Below are 23,153 nucleotides of genomic sequence, written 5' to 3' on the forward strand. Positions count from 1 at the left end.
ATGGATCTGCAGGGCACTGACCACCTGATGCCCATGTCACATTTACAATCCACAGGAAATCTCTGTGACAAGCAAGCCATAGATGTCAGAGCCTCACTGTGTGGGGCTGGTGGGTCTTCCCAAGCTGCGTAGCACACCCTGGAATTTGGCCATAAAAATAAAATCCTAAATTAAATCTTTTCTGTTTTTTTCTTGAGCAGTTGTCCCTCCTATAGCTCAGGGACCCTCCTTTTTATATCCCAAAGACCAATACTCACCAAAGGGCTATAGCATCTTCAGTGCTTTAGTAACCTGAGCTTAATTATTTTCAATGTGCTATTATTTCTATACGGTCTAGTATGTACTAGAGAGACAAAGTGGGTGAGGTAATATCTTTTATTGGATCAACTTCTGTGGGTGACAGAGACGCAAGCTTTCAAGCTACAAAGAGTTCTTCCTCAGGTCTGGGAAAGGTAGTCAGAGTGTCACAGCTAAATACAAGGTGGAACAGATTGTTTAGCATAAGTAGTGAACACATTTTCTAAGCGATCATTAAAGGTGAATTGGCCCGATAACACTTCTACAGTCTTAGTACAAAAAAGGGGGATTAGTGGGTTACAGATTGTTGTAATAAACCATAAATCCAGTATCTTTAAGACCATGATTTTTAATGTCTAGCAAAGTAATGAGTTTAAACTCCCAGACTCATCTTTTGAAAATGTTATGCAGGTTTCCTTTGAGGATGAGGACTGAGAGTTTAGATATGGAGTGATTATTTTGTGAATCTGTTCCACCTTGTATTTGGTGGTGATGCTAGGTGTTCCGTTCCCAGAAGAAGAGCTGGGTAGCTTGAAAGCTTGTCTCTCTCACCAACAGAAGTTGGTCCAATAAAAGATATTACCTCACCTACTTTCTCTCGCTACTATCCTGGGACCAACACGGCTGCACCACCACTGCAAACAATAGTATATGCTAGTATATCTGTATCCTAGCTCTATTATATCGTATATATAACATATGTAATATATTATATACTAGTATACATAGCTATATACTAGTTATTGTCTGTACTGCATGACCTAGGAATTGCTCTACAGTCAAATGGGAATAAAGCACCAGTCTGCAAGTTGTATGTGACTGGAATAGTGCCAATGGGCTGTAGACTGAGTCCTTCTGAGTAGGAGCTTAATGAGAATTTAGAGCGACTCTTAAGTGAGGAAAAAACTAAGATGCTAGTGTTTTCACAAACAGGTACATCTTCTGCCCTCTTTTTCAGGGACCTAGAGGGGCACGGGGGCCAAGGGGCCCACATGGATTGCTGGGCCAACCGGGCTTGCACGTAAGACTAGCACTGTTCTATAATACCACATTTTGAGATTTTATGTAAACACTTGTCCATTCATCTAAATAGTTCAGCCCCTTAACATAAATTCAAGCCTAGGCATTTGCTATAAGTTAGTTAATTAAAGGGCCTGATTCTGCCTGGCCGTTACCCAAGTCTGCAGTCGGGGGAATGAGGGTACACATGGTTGTGCATACATGTAAGGTCTAGGCAGAATTCCAATCCATAGGCACAGAGAAGTGCTGGTAATGCTTTCTCCCCGCTCCTCCTCTGCAACCAAGGCCCTGAAGGAAGCAGGGAAGATATGGAGCCACTGCTCCGCACCGCTAAGGGCAGACAGGTGGAGCTAGCTGTCAATGAGGGGTTGCACCATCCAACAGGGAGGTGAGGCAATAGGGGCACAGCCTGTGCCCCCCAGGTGAGCTCTGGGAGAATTTTTGCCTCCAGGTGCTCCCTTTGGGGAGTTTCAGCTTTGGATCATTCTCAGTGCAAGTCAGAATATTAAGTTGTCTGACTCTCTTTTTCAAAGGGATCTCCAGGCTTTCCTGGTTTGCAAGGTGAACAGGTGAGTGTCTGCTTTCCATGGGGTGGGTACAGTTTCAGTTTCTGTGAAATATATATTTATGTTGCTTTTTAAAGTTGACTATTTCTGTTAGCAAAGTTTCAAAAACTTTAATTGTGAAATTATTATGCAAGCATTTTTGTGATTATTTTTACTCACCATCCATAATTTTAATTTTTTTATTAGGGTAATCCCGGTATTGGAGTGGATGGACAAAAAGGGGAGCCAGTAAGCAAACAATTAATGGTATTAAAGGTGGTCTGGATGTAGAATTAAATATATGCCTTGAGAAAATACATAGTCCATATAGTTTTACGTAGCAGACCGTTGATGGTTAGTTACAATTGTTCCATATAGTTTCACTTACGAGAGAGTCTTCATGGCCCTGCTATGATCCTTCACAGTGATCCGTGTAGGCAGGCTGCGACAACTGCTGCAAGTCCCACTGACTTCATTGGCGCTCCAAGTACCATGGTATAATGTGGTACAGTATATACTCCTGTAATGGATAGAGGGGGCATTATGTTTCTTTGATTGAAAGAGTGCAGGCGGGTTGACAGGTCTCTGCAGAGCAGTTTGTTCCCAGAAATCAGCAGAAGCATTTGTTCAGTGAGAGTAGAGATGTTAGTGTTGTAACTAGGAGAATTAAATGTTCTGGAGCCTTGCTGAGTCAATGTGTTGAACCAGATGTCCATTTCTACTGTTTCTCTGGCTTTCACAGGGTGATGTTGGACCTCCTGGATCTCCAGGGCAGCCATTGTTTGTTGCACCTCCTGGTTCAGTCCTGGTGAAAGGAGAAAAGGTTTGCAAATTAAAATCTGTTTTTAAACATTACTGTACTCAGTTTACTGGAAGTGCCATCCCATGATGCATTTTTGCACAGATTTTATATTAAGGACATTTATTTTATTGAGTAATGTACCACTGTCATCAATGGAAATGCTATTATCCAACAGTGTAATGGCAGACAGAGGCCAGGCCAGCCTTCGTACTCCTGCTGCAGCCTACCTCTTCCATCCATGAGGGGCCTCTGTGCTATAGCAGGAAGGTAAAAGGAAATACCATTCCCTTTTGTCCTTCTTCCCATTCTGCACCAATGACAAACTGCCTGAGAGCTGGGCTGAATTTATACCCATTAGCAAAAACTCACTAAGAGCCCGAGGCATCTCTGACAAGACTTATCATCTCTGGCTCTGAATCCTTTTTCTAACCCATCTCACAATTTCAGTCATTTCCTTAGACCTTTGTATTTAGCTTGTTATCTTTTTGAAGAGATGTATTAGATTTCCTCAGCCAGTTTCAGGCTGTGCTGAAGACAGGTTATAATATCAGGCAGTTAGCCTGTTATATTACTTACGAAAAATAAAAGTAGTCCCCATGTGTATTTTTGAATATGAAATCGTTGCATTTAGAGTAATTCTTCTATAACAGGTGTGCTTTGGCTACAGCTATAACACCCGAGGTAGTCAAAATGGATAAAATAATCCTAGCAATTTACTTTGCAGAGTCATGGACTGTCCTTTGCTGTAAATCCTAAAGCATTTAAAATGCACCGCTGCTCTAAAAAGTAATTATAGAAATTGTATTGTGGAGTCTTATATTGGAATCTCAGTGATTCTCAGATCTAATTAACATTACATACAAATGAAAAGATGATTTTTACTAACTGCCAGCTCTGCAGAGAGAAGGTGAGTGAGGTAATATTTTTTACTGGACCATCTTCTGTTGGTAAGAGAGAGAAGCTTTCAAGCCACACAGAGCTTTTCTTCGGGTTTGGGAAAGGAACTCCTAAGGTCTATTTGCACTGCCGGGGCTGTGCCGGCACTGCAGGATCGATTCCGCAGGATTGATTGAGTGGACAGAGGAGACCCGTTCAATCGATCCCGGAAGTGCTCTCTGGTCAATGCTGTAAATCCACCCCCGTGAAAAGCACAATGCTGCGTCGATTGGAGGCCATTTCCCATTGTTGCAGAGCAATGGAAATGCTGTGGTAAGTGAAAGTTAGTAAGTGAACAGGAGATATGCAAGCTTATATCTTGCACATCTCCCATCGATGGCCACCAGCAGTATAGACCAGGCCCTAGCATCACAGCAAAGTGCAAGGTGGAACAGATTGTTTAGCATAAGTAGTTAGCACATATTATAAAGGACCACTCAAGTCTGCAGCACGTATTATAAGGGACCATTAGCACATACTGTAAGGGACCATAAGGTCTGCAGACTCAACCTGGGAAATGAGAGTCAAGCTGGGATCTTTCTTACTTTGCATCACCTCCAGTAAATTTTTCCTCATTTATAGCTGTGCAATGCTGACTGAGGGCAAAAATTGGCTTTGTAATTAGAAGTTTTTTTGACTAGACACAAACACAGGTTACATTCCTAATGAGTAACAAGGTGCCATATTTACAAACACATTTCAGAGCAAAACAAAACTTCAGAGTTACACAAGAGTTAAATATGTTCTGCATACTAATTTGAAAAAATTCTATATATTTATATTTAGGGTGTAAAAGGAATGCCTGGGTTGGTAGGACCCAAAGGATCACATGGACCTAAAGTAAGTAATGTATTTTGTTATGCATTGTTCCATTTCCTACTAGCAATAAGGATATTTAAGTACTGCAATAGGTTACCAAGGGAGGTTGCAGAATCTCCATCATTAGAGGTTTAAAAGAATAGGTTAGACAAATGCCTGTTGGGGTGGTCTAAGGTTAGTTGGACCTGCCTCCGGGTAGGAAGATGGACTAAATGACCTCCCGAGGTCCATTTCAGCACTACATTTCTAGGTTTCGATCATTTTCTGATTTCCTAAAAGATGCTGACAGAGTTCCCTTTAGTGTTACTAAATCACCTTTTTCAGGAGCGAATAACTTAAGAAATAACATAGCATTTATACTGTGGAATTTAATTATCACACAAACCAATGTGAAAGCATAAATGTTGCAAAATCTATCCATTCAAAATCCCTTTTACAGCTTACTATCAAATGTTGCCTCAACAGAGACACATCAATCTTTTTTCAGTTAGAAAGCAGGGAAGCAGAAAGAACAGCAAACTCCAGATTCATCCCTTGTAGATGGAGTGGGATTTTAGAGGTATGAAGTGCACAGGAGAGGAAACCTCCCAATTCTACACATGGGCGCCGGGTGACCTGCCCATTAGGGGAGGCTAGCCTATGGTTCCTCTCCTTCTGCCTGAGGCCACGCCCCTCTTATCCTCTCCCTTGCTGCTGCCCAGAGCTGCAACCCTACTGCAGCTGGAGGAGCCCCGCCCCACTCCAGAACCAGGCCCGGGCCACCCCAAGTCCCAACAGGGTGGCCCCAGTGCCAGGTGGCCTTAGGCGCCCCAAATCCTGGCCAGCAGCTCCAGCCCCAGCCGGGTGGCCCGAGCTGCACGTGGCCCCGGCTGCCCCAGAGCACCAGCTGGGAACCCCTATTGCGGCTGCCACAGCCGCCAGCAGCCCCAGCCACCCCAGAGCACTGGCGCCAAGCAGTCCCAGCACCTGGCAGCTCCAGCTGCCCCAATTCCCTGCTGGGTGACCCAAGCCATGCATGGCCCCAGCAGCCTGAGCCATACGCAGCCCCAGCTTCCCTGGAGCATTGGCTGGGCATCCCCAGCTGTGCCTGCCGGTGGCCCCAGCCACCCTGATTCTCCGCCAGGTGGCCCCAGCTGCCCTGGAACACCAGCTGGTCTGTCCAAGTGGGTGGCCCAGACCAATGGCTGGCTCACCCCCCTTCAGCCCCACTGCATTCAGAAGAGTTGGAGGGCGGGAAGCTGCCACAGCACCGGCGACACAGCAGGAGGGGGCGGGGCCACACCTGGCTGTTTAGGAAGCCTAAGCCTTCCCAGCTATACTACCTGGCTCCCATGATTCCACAGGTCCTGCTAGCCCATCCTCCTCTCTCTGTGCATAGTTTCTTTAGCAGTTGTTCTGCCACAGGAAGAGCCAGAGAGAAGACTCTGTAGAATTAACATGTATTTTCTGAAGGAAAATCTATAGGATCTCATAGAAGCAAAGACAATTATTAGGGCCAGAAGCTTTTTTGAAGGGGGGAGGAAAGAGAGGGGAGAGTGGGCACAGTTAATGTTTGTTGAGAAGTGGCTTAGCATTGTAGACAGAGAAGTAAATTATGATCCAGAGTATTGAATTTCTGAACTTTGAGCCCAGCACCTTTTCATTCGGCCACTTCCTGCCACATAGAAATGAAAGTCAGTGGGACTACTCTGTGTAGGCTTGGGATGCAAAATTTGGGGCTTTGGTATGTGGGGTAAGAATGGCATTTTCTCTTTATGAATTATTTTAAAACCTTGTTTTTTGTGGGTTGTCCCGCCTTGCAAATAATTTTATAAATAAATCTTGTTCCTGTTTATTTATAACTGGTAAATGGGCTGGTGCTTTAAAAATCCCAAAGGTTACTCTTAGCTAGAAAGATCTTCTTTGGGGGCATACTAAGCTAAGAGAAGAGTTAAAGGATACACAACAGGTGTATCTACTTTTGGGTAACTAAAGCCAATGGACACTGGGGTTTATGGAATGTGAAGTCAGCCTAAGATATCTTGACCCTAACCAGTGGCTGAAGATAAAGTCCATGACCCTGATACGTTTGTTTCTACTTTTTCTGCTCATGTGCACATTGCAAACTCTCTGTGGCTGTCTTCTCTGGGTAATCTGTTTAAACATAATGTTTTGAATGATAATAGGGTATACCTGGAAAGGGAGAGAGAGGTGAAAAAGGTATTCCCGGAGTCTCTGGAATGCAAGTAAGAAAACTTCAGAATGAACCATTTCAAGTACTCATCATAATTAGTTTATAAAATACTAGGTAGTTAGTTTAAATATGTTAGGATAATTCAAAACAGGATTTTAGGATGCTTTAAATTAATCTTTGTTGCTTTGTACATAGAGTACTTCGATTCCTAAAACAGGGTATTCATTTGAACATAAATCCAAATAGAATTTTATGTCCTTGCAACGAAAAAACAATTAGGATCTGATCCTATAAATATTTACTACAGGACAAAGTGCAGGCTGCTGTGAGTAGTTTTGATGAACTCAGTGGGACTGCCTCACAGTAGTAAGCACTTTCCCAAGAAGTGTTTTCAGGATTATACCCTTAATTTGTATAGTATTTCTCATATCAGACTTTTCCAAGGCTCTTCATGATACAATATATTAGAAATTAGAATTGAACCCAGTTTAATTTGACTTTGATCCATTGTTCAAGGTCATACCGATTTTTAGTAAAAATATTTGAAAAGATGTTGCAGAAACTAGATACTGGGGAATATTATAGCAAATAAATAGTTCTTTCACACAAACTTGTGCAAGAAAGAACATTTACATTAACTAATTTGGAAATAGATACAAGCAATAATGTCAGACTGGCTTCTATTGTTTTGGTTTTTGTTCTACTTGCTTTTATTAGGGTAGCCCTGGATCTTGTGGACCTGTAGGTTTTCCAGGAATAAAGGTAAGGAGATATAAAAATAAAAACGACACAGGCATGGCAGATCAGGCATGTTGCCATTCACTTTTAGGTACATTTTTCTATTTACATGATACGGTCTTCTGGCTGATGAGACAGCAGTTTTCCAATGTAGTCTGCTCCAAATCTGGGTTCTGAATCTATGCACCACACCAGTTTTAAAACAGAGTTGACACACCTACATTTGCATAAATCTTTCCCCTTTTCCTGCCTGCATTCTCCAAATCTAGTTAGGGACACAGTTACACTAGTCATGAATTGTACTACTGTGCAGATTACTCACTCCTGAATTGCATGCCTCGGTATCTGTTTTGCTTGCATGGATCTGCCTTTACACAGCTAATGAATTAAACCCATTATCAACCCAAAGAGTCATTGTCATTTATCGGGTAGGTATATTAATTGATCTTAATAAGAAAGGGGGTGCTGTGGCTGCTGTTGGAGCTGAAGTGAGGCTGCTTCTCACCTACTGGCTGTTGTTAAGGGTGGGTCACTCAGCAACCAACCAGCTAGTCCCAGCTGGATTAGGTAATAGTAGTCTTTTTATGGCAAGGACACATGCTATTAACAAGTTTGTGCGCTAGTCCTGCCACAGGGGGTCCCCAGGCACTGTCCAAATAACGCAGTGACAGTTAAAAGATCCTTCCTTTTAACATGAGGGCCCTTAAAAAGTATCATCTGTCCAACAAAATACTATAAAGTGCTGTGAAACAATGCATAATTATTATTGACAGATGACAGTATTGTGTAGTATAACACTTTAAGTAATTTCTAACAAACATTTAATGATATGACACGTAGTCCTATTGAATTAATACACAGACATTTATATAATTGGTTCCAGGGGAAAAGTGGAGTTCCTGGTGTTCCTGGTCAGGCTGGTTATGCAGGCATAAAGGTAAAAGTACAGAAGTCTGTGTATTTTGGTCAGCTAAGAACTTCGGGAACTCTTGGCATGTCATTGTCTATCCATCTATGGAAAAACTCTTTCCATCTTAATGCTTCCTGTCATTATGAAAAACCATTTCCCCATTATTGTATGCAATTTTAAAATCAAATCATTACATTTTAATTGCTAAATCAAAATAATTTTAATTAAATATATTTGTAATAAGCCTTGTGCTATTGAATTTCCTGTAATTGACTCAATATCACTTGCGCTTAACATAATATACTATTGTAACCAGATATGACAGTCAAAGTTCTGAAAATCCAAGCAGACAAGCTCATTTGAAAGGTTTATCCCAGTTAGCCACTGATTTCTTCAAAGATATTGAGTAGTTTTTATAGTATTGTATTAAAAACAAAGAAAACTTAATTAAAACTATGAAGGTATCAGAGTCAAGCACTCAAAAATTAAGAAATGCCAGAATTAAGGTTGCCGTGCCCCCTTGTGTGTATGCATCATGATACCATCTTAAATTATGTAGTGACACACTGCACACTACTATCTATCAATAAACCTAATGACTTCTTACAGGGGGATCATGGAGAACGAGGGCAACCAGGCCTGCCTGGAGTTTTTGGAACACCACCTGTTGCTATGAAAGGTTTCTCTTGGTTTTAATTACTCATATTATGTAATATATACAGGGTCCAATGGTCTGAGGTTCTGAGAACAATTGATGGGAGCTGAGCACACCAAGCACCTCATAACACTGGATCTCTACAGGCCACATTCTGCCATTGCCTGCATTTTGTTGATGTCAGTGGAATTGCATAGGATGTATGAGAACAGGATTTGGCCTTCAGCATGTACTTCAGATGAAATACATGTTTGCAAGACCTCAGAGCACACACAAGGACACCCAGATCTATCAGTTGATTCCCAGTTCTTCGATCTAAGCATATTTAGAAAATAGCTGGGAAGAGGAGGGCCATCCTGAGGACTGGCATGCAAATGAGCAGAGCACTCCTCCCACTGCATTTCAGAAACCTTATATCCAGAATTGCCACAACATGTGAATTTTTGGCTTCAGCTGAAGTCGGGGGTTGCACACCTGGTCTGAAATCTTCGCCCTGTTGAAGTTGATTGCAAAACTCCCATTGAGTTTGATGAGGCCAGAATTTCATTCCTGGGTTCCACCAGTTTTAAAAGCTATATCAGATTAATATAAAAACCAAACTGTGGTTTTACGTGCTGCCAAATTAATAACAGAATAATTTGCTTTTATAGCATTATCATTAGCAGTTAAAATCATCTCATATTTGCAACATTAATGCTATAGAAACTTACAGAAAAGCATTTTAACAAAGAATTAATTTCTCCACACATTGGGTACATATACACTACAAAAAAGACCAGCCGCAGCAGAGCCTGGGTCTGCAGACTTGGGCTCTTAGGGCTCGCATTACAGCACTGAAAATAGCAGTGCAGATGTTTCCATGTAAGCTGGAGTTTGGGCTCTGAAACCTGGGGAGGGAGGGGGTTTCAGAGCCTGATCTCCAGTCTGAACAGGAATGTACATACTGCTGTTCTTTGCGCTACAGTGTGAGACCAAGTCTGTAGATCTGGGCTCTGAGACTCGCTGTCGTAGTTGTTGTGTGAGGTTTTTGTTTTTTTGTTTGTTTCTTGCAGTTTAGACAATCCCAGAATATACAGAGGGACAAATTCTGCACCCATTGATGCATCAGTGTCCCCACTCAGGCCCCAGTTCAACAGAACACATCTATTTAACAAGAGCCTGATCCAAAGTAAATCGGAGCTTTTTAGTTGATTTCAATGGCCTTTGTGATCAAGCCACAAAGTACTTAACCATGTTCTGAAATGGGATTTAAGGTTAAGCATGTGTTTAATTGCTTTGTTGAAATGGGGCTCAATAAGGTTTTTTGGGTGTTAACCGAGAGCAGAATTTATACTAGTGTTTTACTATTCCATCTTAACTCAGTTTTCTTCAACTGCATATGATCAAATATAAATGTTCTTTTATTGGTGTATAGCTATGATTATAAATAATAATACTTACTTCTGTTATGTTCTTAGATCATTCACCAAGGTATTTATAAATGCTCTTGTTTATTTTGGACAAGCACTTTTGTTGCCCTCTTCCAGTACATAGTAAACAGATATCACTTGTGGTAAATGGCACCAGATTTAAAACAATGCATGTCATAAAAGGGAAGTGTGCCAGTGATAAAAGCAACCAAATTCCCCTCCTTTATAATTAAATTAATTTACATTTAAACCAGTGTAGTAAAGAAGAGGTTAGGATGTATTTTAATTATGAATGGTTCCCAAATCATAATTTCAGCTGCATTTTAAACCAGGATTACAAACTGTCAATGGCACGAAGTTTTAAATTGCCATTTCCTTTAATCCCATTTAGGTCCTCGAGGGGATCCTGGATCACCAGGTCCTCCTGGAGATGAGGGGTTGATTGGACTAACTGGTCCTCCAGGACCATCAGGAAGACCTGGGGAAGATGGTGCAAGTAAGAGATCATAGACTTGCAAGCCATAAACTTTGAGCTATATACTCTCCTTGAGCTACCTACCAGTAGAAACTGTGAGCACAGAACCAGGGCAGTCATGTTATTTTAATCTTTGCAATATTAAATGTGGGGAAGTCATGTAAATCAGGTAGAGTGATGCTGAGTGAGGAAGGATTACATGGCAGAGGGGTATTAACTGGATCCTTTAACTGTTCATTTCAGGCTTTCTAATGTTTGAATATTTTAAAAGGTGAAGATGTTTTGTAAAGAAAGGGTAACGTTGGGTTTTGTATTTAGCTGAACTTCACTGACACACTTTCAAATTTAACTCCTTTTTAATTTTTGTTATTATTACTCACTCGTGTGTATGTGTGTGTGAGAGTGACATACACACATGCTATATTATATATAATGGACTTATATTCACTCCATCATAAAATGAGTCAGAAAAGACCTTAATGAAGAGGAGAGGAGAGGGGAGCAGTACTAATGTGTTGTGTTCCTCCTCTTCCTGTGAGCCTACAAAAGCTCCTTAGAGCAAGATGGTTAGGTCTCCATGGCTTTGGAATGGGGTGGCATTCCAGGTAGGGGTAGACATAGCATTCACTTTACATAGCATCCTCTCCATTGCGACTAGTCAAAATGTAATTTTCCAAACCACTGGGAGTTAATTCTGCTAAAAGAAACCTGCTCCTTGCTGTCCCTTCACGTGAGGGTGGCTAGCCCATGGCAGCAAGTGAGAAGAGTAGGCCCTGAGGGAGCAGCATGGAGAAGGAATTGTTTCTCCACAAGTCTGGAGCTTCCTTTTCCCATGGATCCTGAGGAACCAAAGACCCCTGTCTCCTCAGCAGCCTCAGAAACCCATTTACTTATAAGGAAATACAAGATAAACGTCAGAGAGCCTGGCTATTCAACCCCCCCATTTGGAGGCTTTCCATAATTTCTTCTTCATATCTCTCAAGTATTCATAATGAAACTGTATAGTTTATACTTACCTATTTTCCTGATAGGCCTCCCTGGTCTGCCAGGAGCATGTGGGAAACAAGGTCCTAAAGGTTCTCGAGGGGACCCTGGTCTCCCTGGAACAGCTGAATCAACTCCAGGAAGACCAGGGTCTCCAGGAGCATCGGGATTACCAGGAGCACCAGGAAGACAGGGTTTGCCTGGACCACCTGGTAAGATAAACATAAGAAGTGTCTTGTGTGAGGATCGTTATAAATAATTCAGAGATTTATGGGATCAGTGAAAACATGCTACTAGAAATGGTATTTTCTTATAGGCCTGCTCTATGGTGTTGCATTTGATATACAGTAAATACAATACTTTATTTCTGTTACTCCATTTATAATGTTGTTGATTCTGTATGAGAGAAAAGGGTCCTAGTCTTTTTTTTGGTAGCTTTTGAGTGGGAGGTCTTTCCCACTCAATTAGATTAATTAATTTTATAGATAGGACTCCAACTGTTGTCATTCTTATGTGAGATGCAGGGAAAATGTTTTTACTGTTAGTTTTTTCATAGGAATCATTAGCATAAAACCAATGTCTCCTATGTCTCTATAAACTAAACTAAATCTAAATGTTCACCAGCAATCATTGAGGTGTCAAGATTTAGCAAGAGGCTAGTGTAGTCACTGTAAAAAGCCTTTGGCCTAGTTCTCTTTTCTGAGCTATGATGAATGATAGAGAACAGTAGAGTTGTTGGAAGATTCCAGTGGAGAAAGGACAGTTGTAGGTATCCTTGCTTTTTTAAAAATATGCTGTGCCTGATTTTCGATTGCCCTGCACCTTGTGCAGCCATCTTACCAGTGCAAAGCGGATGTAAAAAGTTACCATATCTGAACAGAAGTGATTTGCACTCACTTACTGGTGCAAAATGCCCACACACTGTGCATGGCACACAGTAAACAGAGACACACTGTTTTTCATTAATGGTTTGAAATGTATATTTTCTTCAGGACAGATACTCAGCTGGTGTAAATGGGCATAGCTCCACTGATGGTTGATTAATTATTTGTAGGCTAAGTATTCAAGTTTAACTTCTTCTGCTTCAGTGGAGGTACTCTTGATTTACACTAGTGTAATTGTGATCAGAATCAGGCCCTTGCTCTCAAATTAAGCCTTAACCGACAGAGAACCACATCAATTAAAATGCATGGACTATTTCTGTCTAAATTGCCTATATTGCTTTGAAAATCCCAAGCTAAATTCAGAAGTTATGACCAAAACAGGCAAAATTGCCCCAGATCAACATCCATTAAAAGAAATATGAACCCCAATATTCTAATATAGAAAAAAGCAGTCTCAAAAAGTAGAAGTTGCCAGGAGTATTGTCTGTAACCTTACTTTCATCTCTTCCATCCTCTAGTCTTACTCTAAGAACAAAGCCATAAGCAATGGCTTGTAAACCACTTCATAAGATCTCTAGCCATTTATTGAGGATCCCAATGAATGAGAAAGAGAGAATATGTCACCTAACGTGTACAAATATTAAGTCCAAATTATGTGCCCTTTTTCTCCTTAAGGTATAGTTTGTAATGACAGTGGGCTCCCTGGACAACCAGGAATAAAAGGCCAAATGGGACCCCTAGGAAGAAGAGGTGAAAAGGGAGAAAAAGGTGAGTATACATCAATAACAGATTTTAATGCAGAGGAGACCTTAGATGACCTCCATCCTTTTGTTTCACCATTAAAGGTCTGAACCTGCAAGCAGAAGTCAATGGCCACTCCCTAAATGGAGGGCTAGGAGGTTCAGGCCATGTCATGAAAATACAGCTCCAAATTTTCAGCCAGTTTAATGCCATTGAAATCAGTGGAATTACTCCAGTAGGGAATTTATTCCACAATGTATAAAGATTCCATATATTGTATAGGGAATCACATGACTTTCTTTTCCTAAGGCCATGGTGGAATATAACAGGCATCTAGCCACTTATCTTCCCACCTACCTACAAAAAACACAATGAATGATATTTCTTTTCATATTACATATCACAACCAGTTCAAAGTTGTTTTCCTATATTTGTGTAGGGAATCATGGCCGCTGTTCATGTGACCTTGGTCCTGCTGGCCCACCTGGTATACAAGGGCCACCTGGTCGTCAAGGAAGGAGAGGACAGATGGGATTACCTGGAAACTATGGAGAAAAGGGTGATCCAGGTTTATTTGGCACAATAGGATCATCAGGACTCCCAGTGAGTAATTCCTACAAGTTTCAATTAATAGTAAAATCAGCAAACTCACTTTTCCAGGAAGGAAGTGTCCATTTAGAGGCGGAGGGGGAAGAAGACGCTAGGTGCTGGTACTCTTGCATTGCACGCAGTATTGATTGGGCACCTGTCAGTTTTTTTCAGCATTATGGTAAAGGCTTTTTGAAGGCTACTTCCCACCCAGCTTATTTGTTGCAGGGACCCTAGGCCCGGCCTTAACCGTAGGTGAAATAGACAATTGCCTAGAGCAGCAAAACGTAAAGGGCGACTGCTGGGAGCCTGGTGGCAGCTGCCTGCCTGGTCCCCACTTCCAGCTGGGAGATGGGCTGCAGCCGCCCGCCTCCCACCCTATCCCAGCACGCAGCCAGGAGCCTGGCGGTAGCCCACCCACATCCCGGGAAGCGGACAGCAACTGCCTGTGTTCCTGCTGGCAGTGGGCAGCAGCTGCCCTGACCCCTCCCAAAGTCAGGCTCCAGCTGCCCCTGGCTTTCTTGTCAGTTTCACCACTCCAGACCCTGCATTCAAATACTCAAATTTTCCCGCTGGAGGGAGAGGAGGTCGCACATTTTTATTTTGCCTAGAGCAGCAGAATATGTAAAGCCAACGGTGCAGGGACCGTCCCCTTTTGGGTGTGGGATTTTTAATTTTTCATTTCTCAGTTTTCTTTGTGGAGTTAATTTTTTGTTGTTGTTCTGTCCTGTGGAGGACTAGGCTAGAAGAGAAAAGGTGGGTTTTATGTTAATTGATCGGAAAGGTTTTGTTTGGGTTGCCTTACTATCTCTTGTACTTCTGGTGTAGAGAAACTGCCATTTGTCTTGGAAATATTTTAGACATGCACACGTTTTGCCATTGAAGATTATTGGAGTTTACTTCATTAAATTATGAGGAAAGACTCCCTGCATAACGTTTAAAAGGCAAGAAGTATCAAATGGATGTCACATGATGTCAGCAGGGTTAAAAATAAACTTAAGTCTACACACAGCCACAGATTTTTTTATAGTTATATTCAAGATCATCAGTCCAAAATAATAAAAACGCTTCCCAAAAAATCCCTCTGCATGACAAATGCTTTTAATACAAACTAATGCTTTCCTTCATAAAACATAGCAAGAATTTATTTTAGGAACTTGCTCTTCCTCTGTTGATTGGTATGGTATCATGAAGTTGGGATTTTTACTCTGATTTAATTGTTATTTCAAAGTATTCCATTTCTTTTTTTTTTTTTAATATTTGAAATGCCTAATGCAGAATTCACTGAGCTCATTTGTTTAATGAGCCAAACTGAATTTAATATAGGACCTAATGATCCCTATAGACACTGTAAGATAGCCCTGCCTTTTTAAATTTTTGTACATATCACTAGACTTCTGTGGACCCCAAATTTTCTGTCACTATTAGCGGCAGTTTGCTCTATCAGGATTCAGCCCTTAAACAGAAGTTAATATCTCTTTATGAAATGCATGTTAGCAATGAAAATAAAATGGAAGCAAACTACAAAATCAAGCCAATAATATCCATATGGAAAAAGTGCCTGAAAATGATTAGATCCAACAAATTAAAGTATTTTCGCTTCCCTATGTGGATTCATTACAATATAACAATTTCACCTAAAGAAAATAATTAATACAAAATAGAAGAAGAATGAGTTACTTGTAATAAAAAGATTTGAGTACTGGAATCATTTGATATCTGCCCACAACAGTTTATATACTCAAGTATAGCTTTGTTCTGATATTGTCAAATCTGACATGTGATTTATCATAAACCACTTTTATAAAGAAAATAGCAAGGGAATTAATTCATCATTACAAAACACCTTTAGATCAAATGCATGTGTCCACCCTATCTTATTTGTGTGGTGTTTGATTGAGAATGGCTGCCAGCAGGACTAACAAAAGGAAAGGAAATCCAAGCTGAAGACCTAGATATTCAGTGGGTTGATAATTTATATGAGGATATTTGTTACCTAATCCACAGTATATCTATTAATTTGAGACAGAGACAGAGACTTATTTTCTGTAATGTGCTTCAGAGAGTGTAATTTACACCCCACAGCTGGCCACAGCACAAAAGCAGACTTAACCTAACTGCCTTCTGTGTAAGTTTCAAGAAGATGATCTGTTACACATTCTGATTTTTATCCCACTCTAGACAAGTTTTGGTCCAATATGTGGACACTATACCCAAGAGACTACCACATCTAAATTTCTGTATTTTGTTATTATGTGATACGGTTACCATTAATAAGTATAAACAAAAATATGTATGTATATGTGGTCTTACTGTGGCTGACTCATCATAAGATATATCACTTTGTTGTGCATATTTGGACATAAAACAGTAGAGAAATGACATATGGGGTTTCCAAAATATTATTTCTCAGAAAACGTTACTGTGATTCATATGTGGAATTTAAAGAAATGGCTGCAGAACTTAGTGTTGACAACTTCTTCAATTTTATTACTAGTCTCACACTATTTGTTTTTATTTTTCTTAAAATCTCAACTCCTGGAGTCAACTGATGATCCAAGAATCTCATCTTTCCTTTTTTTTTTAAGTACATTTTTAGCCCTTATTACAGCTGCAAAGAAAAGTTTTGAAGCTATGACTTGACCGTTCCTTAAAGCTCAGACTCCAGAAGGCAAAGAAACCCGCCCATAAATGTATTAATTTTTAAAATCTCATATTTAAGCCAATCTGATGATTCTTTAATGTTTTGGGTTGGCAATACAAGCAGTTGTTCATCTGCATTTATCAAATATCTGAGGAGCTCTAGGTATGCACATTCGAGACATGTGCACCAAATAGACATTTCAGGATAATCATAGATTTCTTTTCTTTTAGGAAAGATTTAATTTTTTCTTTACAAATTTTTTTATTTGAGATGACTTTTTGCTTTGAAATTTAAGCTAATTAAAAAATTAAATAAGGTCAAAATCCAAACAAGATTTCAAAATGATCAAAACAAAACATTTTAGTTAACTGCAACTGATATTGTGTTTTCAGATTGTTGGTTTATGAAAATTAAAGTTTTCAACTTTTTTGTTCCAATCTGGGATGGGAACATTCTCAGAATTTTTCCCAGGATGGGAACACTATTTCTTGCCCAGCTCCAGAAAATACTTTGTTTCCTATAATCCCTTTCAGTTACAGAAGTCTGATTATTTTACTTGTAACAAAGTAATAATTCTGTAGGTACAACATTTTCAGATAAGTGAGATTTTAACTTGACAGCATCCCATCAAACGCTGGTCATAACAAAGCAAATCAACTTCAGCTGGCACAAAGTTTTTATTTACCCATTCATATGTTCTCACATAGTATGGGCCTGATCCAACAGACATTAAAGTCCTGTCAGTGCGGTACTGTAATGGGAATAGCTTGTGAACACAACTTGCTTTAGTCTTAAGACTTAAATGTACATGCCCTGGTTGAATAAAGACAGGGGGCCCAATTCTTTGCTCCATTACAATGATTTTGCATAATTGTATCTGCCTGCACATCAACAGAGTTATTAAAACTGATATAACGCAATGAAGAATCAGGGCCCATTTCTACACCTCTTTCTTTAAGGGGCTCCCATTGAGGTACAGAGTTGTTTTGCTCAGTGTGTTGCATTGATTGCTGTATATTTGGAAATAATTGTAGGGGTACAACACCAAAGATACATTATTTATTGTGATTCATTAATTGAGTTTAAATGGCTAAAATTCATAAAAGTATTTTTAAATCATAAGGGCAAACCTGGCTCTTCTGGAATAACTGGTGAAAAAGGAGAAAAGGGTAACATGGTCAGAGTGAGACTCAAAGGTAAACTTTCATCTTATTATCCTTTGTGTTTCATGTACTGCATGCTGGATAATAACAGGAGACCACTCCATGCTTGTAGAACTACACAGACTCTTTATTCAAGCAGCTATTTACAGAGGTGCTAGCATTGAAGCCAAGCGCACACAGATTGAGTTCCTGGAGTCTCCTCCAAAATTTTTCCTCCTGCAACCTGTACTTCTTCCTCCAAGTTCTATACAGATTGGTTCATTTTTGTGGGTCTTTTCACTCTGTAGAGGAAGCTTGCCATTGCTGCTACACCAAGTGACTATTAATATCATGTGAATATTATTATTCAGGCACGTAGAGAACTGCACAGTTAGGACTGAGCAAAATGCAGTTATTGTGTGCATATAAAGAAAGATAATTGGATTTAAATTGTTTCCTGAAATTCCCTTAGCCTGCCTGTCATTGCTACTTCTCCCTAAATTAAGCACATTCCCGCCCAGAGAAATTCAACATCTCTGTGGCCTTTGAAAATCATCCTTCTATTTGTCAGAGTTACATGTAACCACTCAGGGATCAATCACACAACTTTAATTTTGAAAAAAAATGCTGAATTACTCTATGAACAAGAAATATGATGAATAAAGTATTTTCCACACATAATTCATTATCTCTGTGCACATGTGTGCATGCTGTACAGTGTTTGTGTACTCACACACATGCACAGAAAATGGAGCTGTGCAAATTATTCATTGTTTATTTGCAAAAGATTTCCTGAGATAGTGGCGTTAATGTTTTGGAGTGAATATTTTTTGTGAAGTTTAATTTTTGCAAATACTGCATTTTCACAAATGTTCAGGAAAAAAAATATAGAGCTCTTACAACTAACTATACATTAAATCACTCCACATTATTTACCATGCTGCAGCATAACACTATGGGTGAAATCCTGGCTCCACTGAAGTGGGTAGCAAAACTCCCACTGATTTCAATAGGGTAAGTATTTCACAGTATATATAGAGAGAGAGTGACAGACACACACGTCTCCCATATGTCCTCAAGATATCCATATGATAAACTGCAAAGCCATGTGATAATTACATTTAGTTGTCTCACCTGCACTGTTGTCCATAAATGCATCTCCCCAAGGATTTATCAACTATATTAACATCCTAAATCTTTGAGCATAAATCACTTAAAACAGTAAAAAATATCATAAGAACATTTATTTCTTGTGCCCAAATATCCTGGAAATTACACTGCTGTGAGATACATTGTATACCTCTGCATTACTGTGTGGTTTAAAGTTCAATATCATGTAAGTATGCATAACTCAAAACATGAATCTTACCTCATTGGAAAAGAGAGATTCCCAAATTGCTTCTAGCTCTTGCGATGTACTGCAATATCTGATTTTAAAGACATGACGTTTTTATGTACACAGGGTTATTTTAGATCATTTGTCAAGGCTTCATTAGTTTTAATTTGTCTCTTCTTCTGACCGTTGTACAGATAGATTCATGCCAAATAATAGATCTTGCTTTAAAGGTAGAAGATTGGAAGTCACAGTTCCAACAAATTTAAAAACATTCTCTAAAGCATTTGTTGGATATCTGAACATACGCACAGACAGAATGCATGGTAGTGTCATGTAGCGTGTAGATTTTACTGGCACTCATTTGGGTTGCATAATGTGGCCACCCCAAACTCATGATGATAATTACAATCATCTACTCCAGTGTTTCTGAACGACTGGTTTATGGACCGGCACCAGTCTCCCTGAGATCTCCCTGACACAGTTTAGGAAGGCAGCAAGCTGGTCCCTGGTATCAAAAAGGTTAAGAAACACTGATTTAGTCTAATCTCCTGCATATCACAGGCCAAAGAACTTCATCCAGTAATCTCTGTATCAAGCCAGTAATGTCTGTTTTAACTAGAATGTATCTTTGAGAAAGAGATCCAGTCTTGATTTAAAGACTTCAACTGATTGAAAACCCACCACAATCCTAGATACATTGTTCCAAATTAGAAGAGAAGAACAGAGGAAGAAACTTAAACCCTGCATTAAAGAAATCCCACTTTATGAGCTGAAGAAAATTCTTGTGGAGTCTCAAATGTTTTGTCCAAATATCAATAATGATTACCTATCATTCATCTGAGCAGGAAGAAATAGACAAACAACCGCTGTGGATATTACTCTTAGCTTCTTTTTAATTGTTTTAAGGAATAAAAGGAGAAAGAGGTGCTCCTGGGATTCCGGGACTTCTAGGCCAAAAAGGTATTGCTGGCAGAGACGGTGATCCAGGATTGCCTGGAGAGAGGGGAATTCAAGTATGTTTAACTTTGTTAGGAACTGTTTTGTTTGTTGTTTTGAATTTCACATTTTACTGAAAATTCAGTAAATTCCCAAATTATTTACCAATTAAACTGTTTTGTGTTTTCCTACTAATCTGGAGAAGAATCACCACTGCTGACCAATTAAAAAATCTCACCTCTTTATTTTAGAGATCTTAGGTGTATTTTCTGAATATACTGTATCTGCGTGATGGGACTGAGAATACACAATCTCTACTTTGATCTCATTGTCTTCAACATCTCTTCATTAATTCCCTCCTTTATGCCCTAAAATTTGGCTTCTGCTCCAGCCACTCCACTGATACTCCCCTCAGCAATGAACGCCTCTTGGTAAAATCCCAAGATCATCTTCTCCACCCTTTTCTTCCTGTCCATGGTCTTGGACTCTGTTGATTAGTCTCTTTTCTATCAAAAACTCTGCTGTGAAAATCAGCTACCTCATTCAATGCTCTGACTGCTTTCAGGCCCTCCTAAAATCATTCCACTCACTCCTTTTTCAAGTCAAATACAAGGTTTGACAATGTAACTTCTCCTTAACTTTCTGCTTTGGTCTCCTTTTAGTCTCCTCCCATGATTTCTTTGCTCTGCCCGTCTATTCATCTAGATCTTCCCTTTGTATCCTTATCCTACACGCATGTTTGCGCCTTGCACACAGCCTTCTGTGTATAGAACTCCCTTCCTGACCTCATCTGCTAGGCCACCTCCCTCTGATTCTTTAAGTATCTTCATCAAGATAGTTTATACAATACAAATAATTATCAATCAAGTTGCATGCACTAGCCTCCCATTAATGTAATACCATGGCTAACACAATCAAGCAACTTCTCTTAACATTTACTGATTGGGAACTTGGCATAAAACAGTTCATATTATAATATGTGATTCACAACCTTCTGTAAAGTAAAACAAATATCTCAAAATGATTGTCATTTAAAAAATCTTTATTTCCAGTATTTCACTTGTCTGCCACTCCTATTTTACACTTGTACGTGTTGGTGTTCAGCACCATTTTCCTTTGAAGCCTAACCTTAACCATCCAATCCTGCAGAAATGTGTGGTTCTGACATATTCTATTTTCTGGCCATTCTCCACTCCTAATTTTATTTTAATTTGTGTAAGTGGAAGAGAAGCCTGAAGCATTCAGATTGTGGCTTTCCTTTCATATTCACCTTAAAGGAAAAAAGGGCCAGACTAGGAGTTCAGAGACTTAGGTTAGGTAAGGCCATTATTTCATTAGCCAAGCAGCAAACTGGTGTACATTCCATTGAGCTGCTGAGGCACAACTTCCATGTGCATCTATCTACCAGATGTTCGTATAACCACAACCTTGTTCAGAGCACGGAATTTAAGGATTTTCCTTTAAGTTGTACATGAGGTAGAGAAATATTTAGCTTTGATCAGGCCTTCAGTTTGCAATGTTTATCAACAACTTAATTGTAAATGATCATAGACCAGATTCCACTCTCCCTTACTGCTAGTAAACACTATTAACTCCAGTGTAACTGAAAGTGAAACTCATTTCTTGGTGAAAGGTTTGCTCACAGTTTTCCAAGCCAACAACTATCTCCAATATTCATGCATGTGTTGAGCCAAGCAGTCCTGTGATCTTTCCCAATGAGGATTCTAGCCTCCACAGCTATCCTCACCTATTCCCTGCAAAAAGCCCATTTACTCAGGCTTTGTACAATGAACGGGGAGGGCAAAGGAGGGTTTGGATCTCACCCAGAGAAGAAATTGGTTCTTTATTTCGAGGCCAACTAACTTGTACAGTACCATAAAGTTACTGAGCCTATATTGCAGTTTGTAAGCCTACCACAAAATTAATTTAAAGAAATCACAGATATCACCCATTTAGTCATTTTGTTGTGCAACCAAAGATTTTTCAAATATTGCTCTAATACTGTACTTACAGTTAATGAAAGAAAGAAAATGGGCTATTCTTGTGGAGCTTATACGTATTCTTTTTTTTAAAAATAGGGTGATGGTGGATCAGCATTGCCAGGTGATAAAGGATTTCTTGGGACACCAGGACTTCCTGGTTCAAGAGGGCCTATGGGACCATCAGGTTCGGCATTTCCTGGCCCACAGGGAATTAGAGGTCTCCCTGGAGACCCAGGAAGTACTGGTATAAGTGGGCCACCTGGTCCAAAGGGTCAAAAAGGTAATTTTGAATCTTAACATTAAAAAACTCTCTCATTTAATATGTGCTTGGTAGGATTCAAGCAGTCTGCTTCTCAACTGGGATATCTGCATTCAGGAGCAGACACAGGTGAGACACAAGACACATGAAATACCTATAAATGTTGATTCACTAAGGTCCTGAATCTACAAACGTTACTTGTGTAACGTTGGTGGGACTACCCAATGGAGTGAGGAGTATCCATGTGAGTAAGGACTTGCAGGGCTGGATGAAGGAACAGGAAAAAAATGATAGTGTCATATAATATAGAGCCATTGCTGATTCATGAAGTTGTGTTAGAATAACCTATGGGAAGATGTCACAGACAGACAGAGAAAGTGGAATAACACATGAAAAAGAAATAATAGATCAAAGTAGTAAAACTCAGATTAGTAAAGATGTAAATATGATTTCCAGATGATACATTTTTCAGTATATACAGTATAATATTTAATCTAAAACTGTGCTGTTCAGGTTAGCTATGTGAATCTAAATTTTCTGATTTATATATTAAATTCTTTTACTTTTGGTGTATTCCTGTTAATCTTGTGATTAAATCTTGCTTTTTAATACAAATTGCTACACATGGAAAGCTAATTCTATCTAAAAATTATTTGGTTAAATCTGGTTAACTTTTTCTAGATTTTAATAGGAATCCTCATTTGAATAAAATGAGAAAAATTGGATCTATGTTTTATAATTCCATGTAGACTTTTTAAAAAAAGCAAGCACATACTTAAATTTAATATTGAAGTCATTACCCTGTCCTATGATAAATAAATTATAGTTGAATTTCAGGTTTTCATCTTGCTGACTCCTTCCCTGATGATCCTTTGCAT

General features: G+C 39.5%; 1 protein-coding gene across 1 annotated transcript in view; it reads left to right on the forward strand.

Annotated features, from left to right (window-relative positions):
- COL4A4 (collagen type IV alpha 4 chain) overlaps positions 1 to 23,153 on the forward strand; it is a 120,148-nt gene that overhangs the window by 38,555 nt on the left and 58,440 nt on the right. Inside the window, exons 9-24 of the mRNA XM_067561705.1 lie at positions 1,256 to 1,318; positions 1,851 to 1,886; positions 2,070 to 2,111; positions 2,605 to 2,685; positions 4,387 to 4,440; positions 6,585 to 6,644; positions 7,310 to 7,354; positions 8,214 to 8,267; positions 8,850 to 8,919; positions 10,696 to 10,800; positions 11,811 to 11,975; positions 13,323 to 13,415; positions 13,828 to 13,991; positions 17,744 to 17,816; positions 20,005 to 20,111; positions 22,113 to 22,296. Of these exons, the coding sequence (XP_067417806.1) occupies positions 1,256 to 1,318; positions 1,851 to 1,886; positions 2,070 to 2,111; positions 2,605 to 2,685; positions 4,387 to 4,440; positions 6,585 to 6,644; positions 7,310 to 7,354; positions 8,214 to 8,267; positions 8,850 to 8,919; positions 10,696 to 10,800; positions 11,811 to 11,975; positions 13,323 to 13,415; positions 13,828 to 13,991; positions 17,744 to 17,816; positions 20,005 to 20,111; positions 22,113 to 22,296 (1,396 nt within the window). The remainder of the gene's footprint in view (positions 1 to 1,255; positions 1,319 to 1,850; positions 1,887 to 2,069; positions 2,112 to 2,604; positions 2,686 to 4,386; positions 4,441 to 6,584; positions 6,645 to 7,309; positions 7,355 to 8,213; positions 8,268 to 8,849; positions 8,920 to 10,695; positions 10,801 to 11,810; positions 11,976 to 13,322; positions 13,416 to 13,827; positions 13,992 to 17,743; positions 17,817 to 20,004; positions 20,112 to 22,112; positions 22,297 to 23,153) is intronic.

Source organism: Emydura macquarii, unplaced genomic scaffold (assembly GCF_026122565.2).
Source record: "Emydura macquarii macquarii isolate MOO-44397 ecotype Brisbane River unplaced genomic scaffold, CSIRO-AGI_Emac_v2 contig_18, whole genome shotgun sequence".
Taxonomy (NCBI): Eukaryota; Metazoa; Chordata; order Testudines; family Chelidae; genus Emydura; species Emydura macquarii.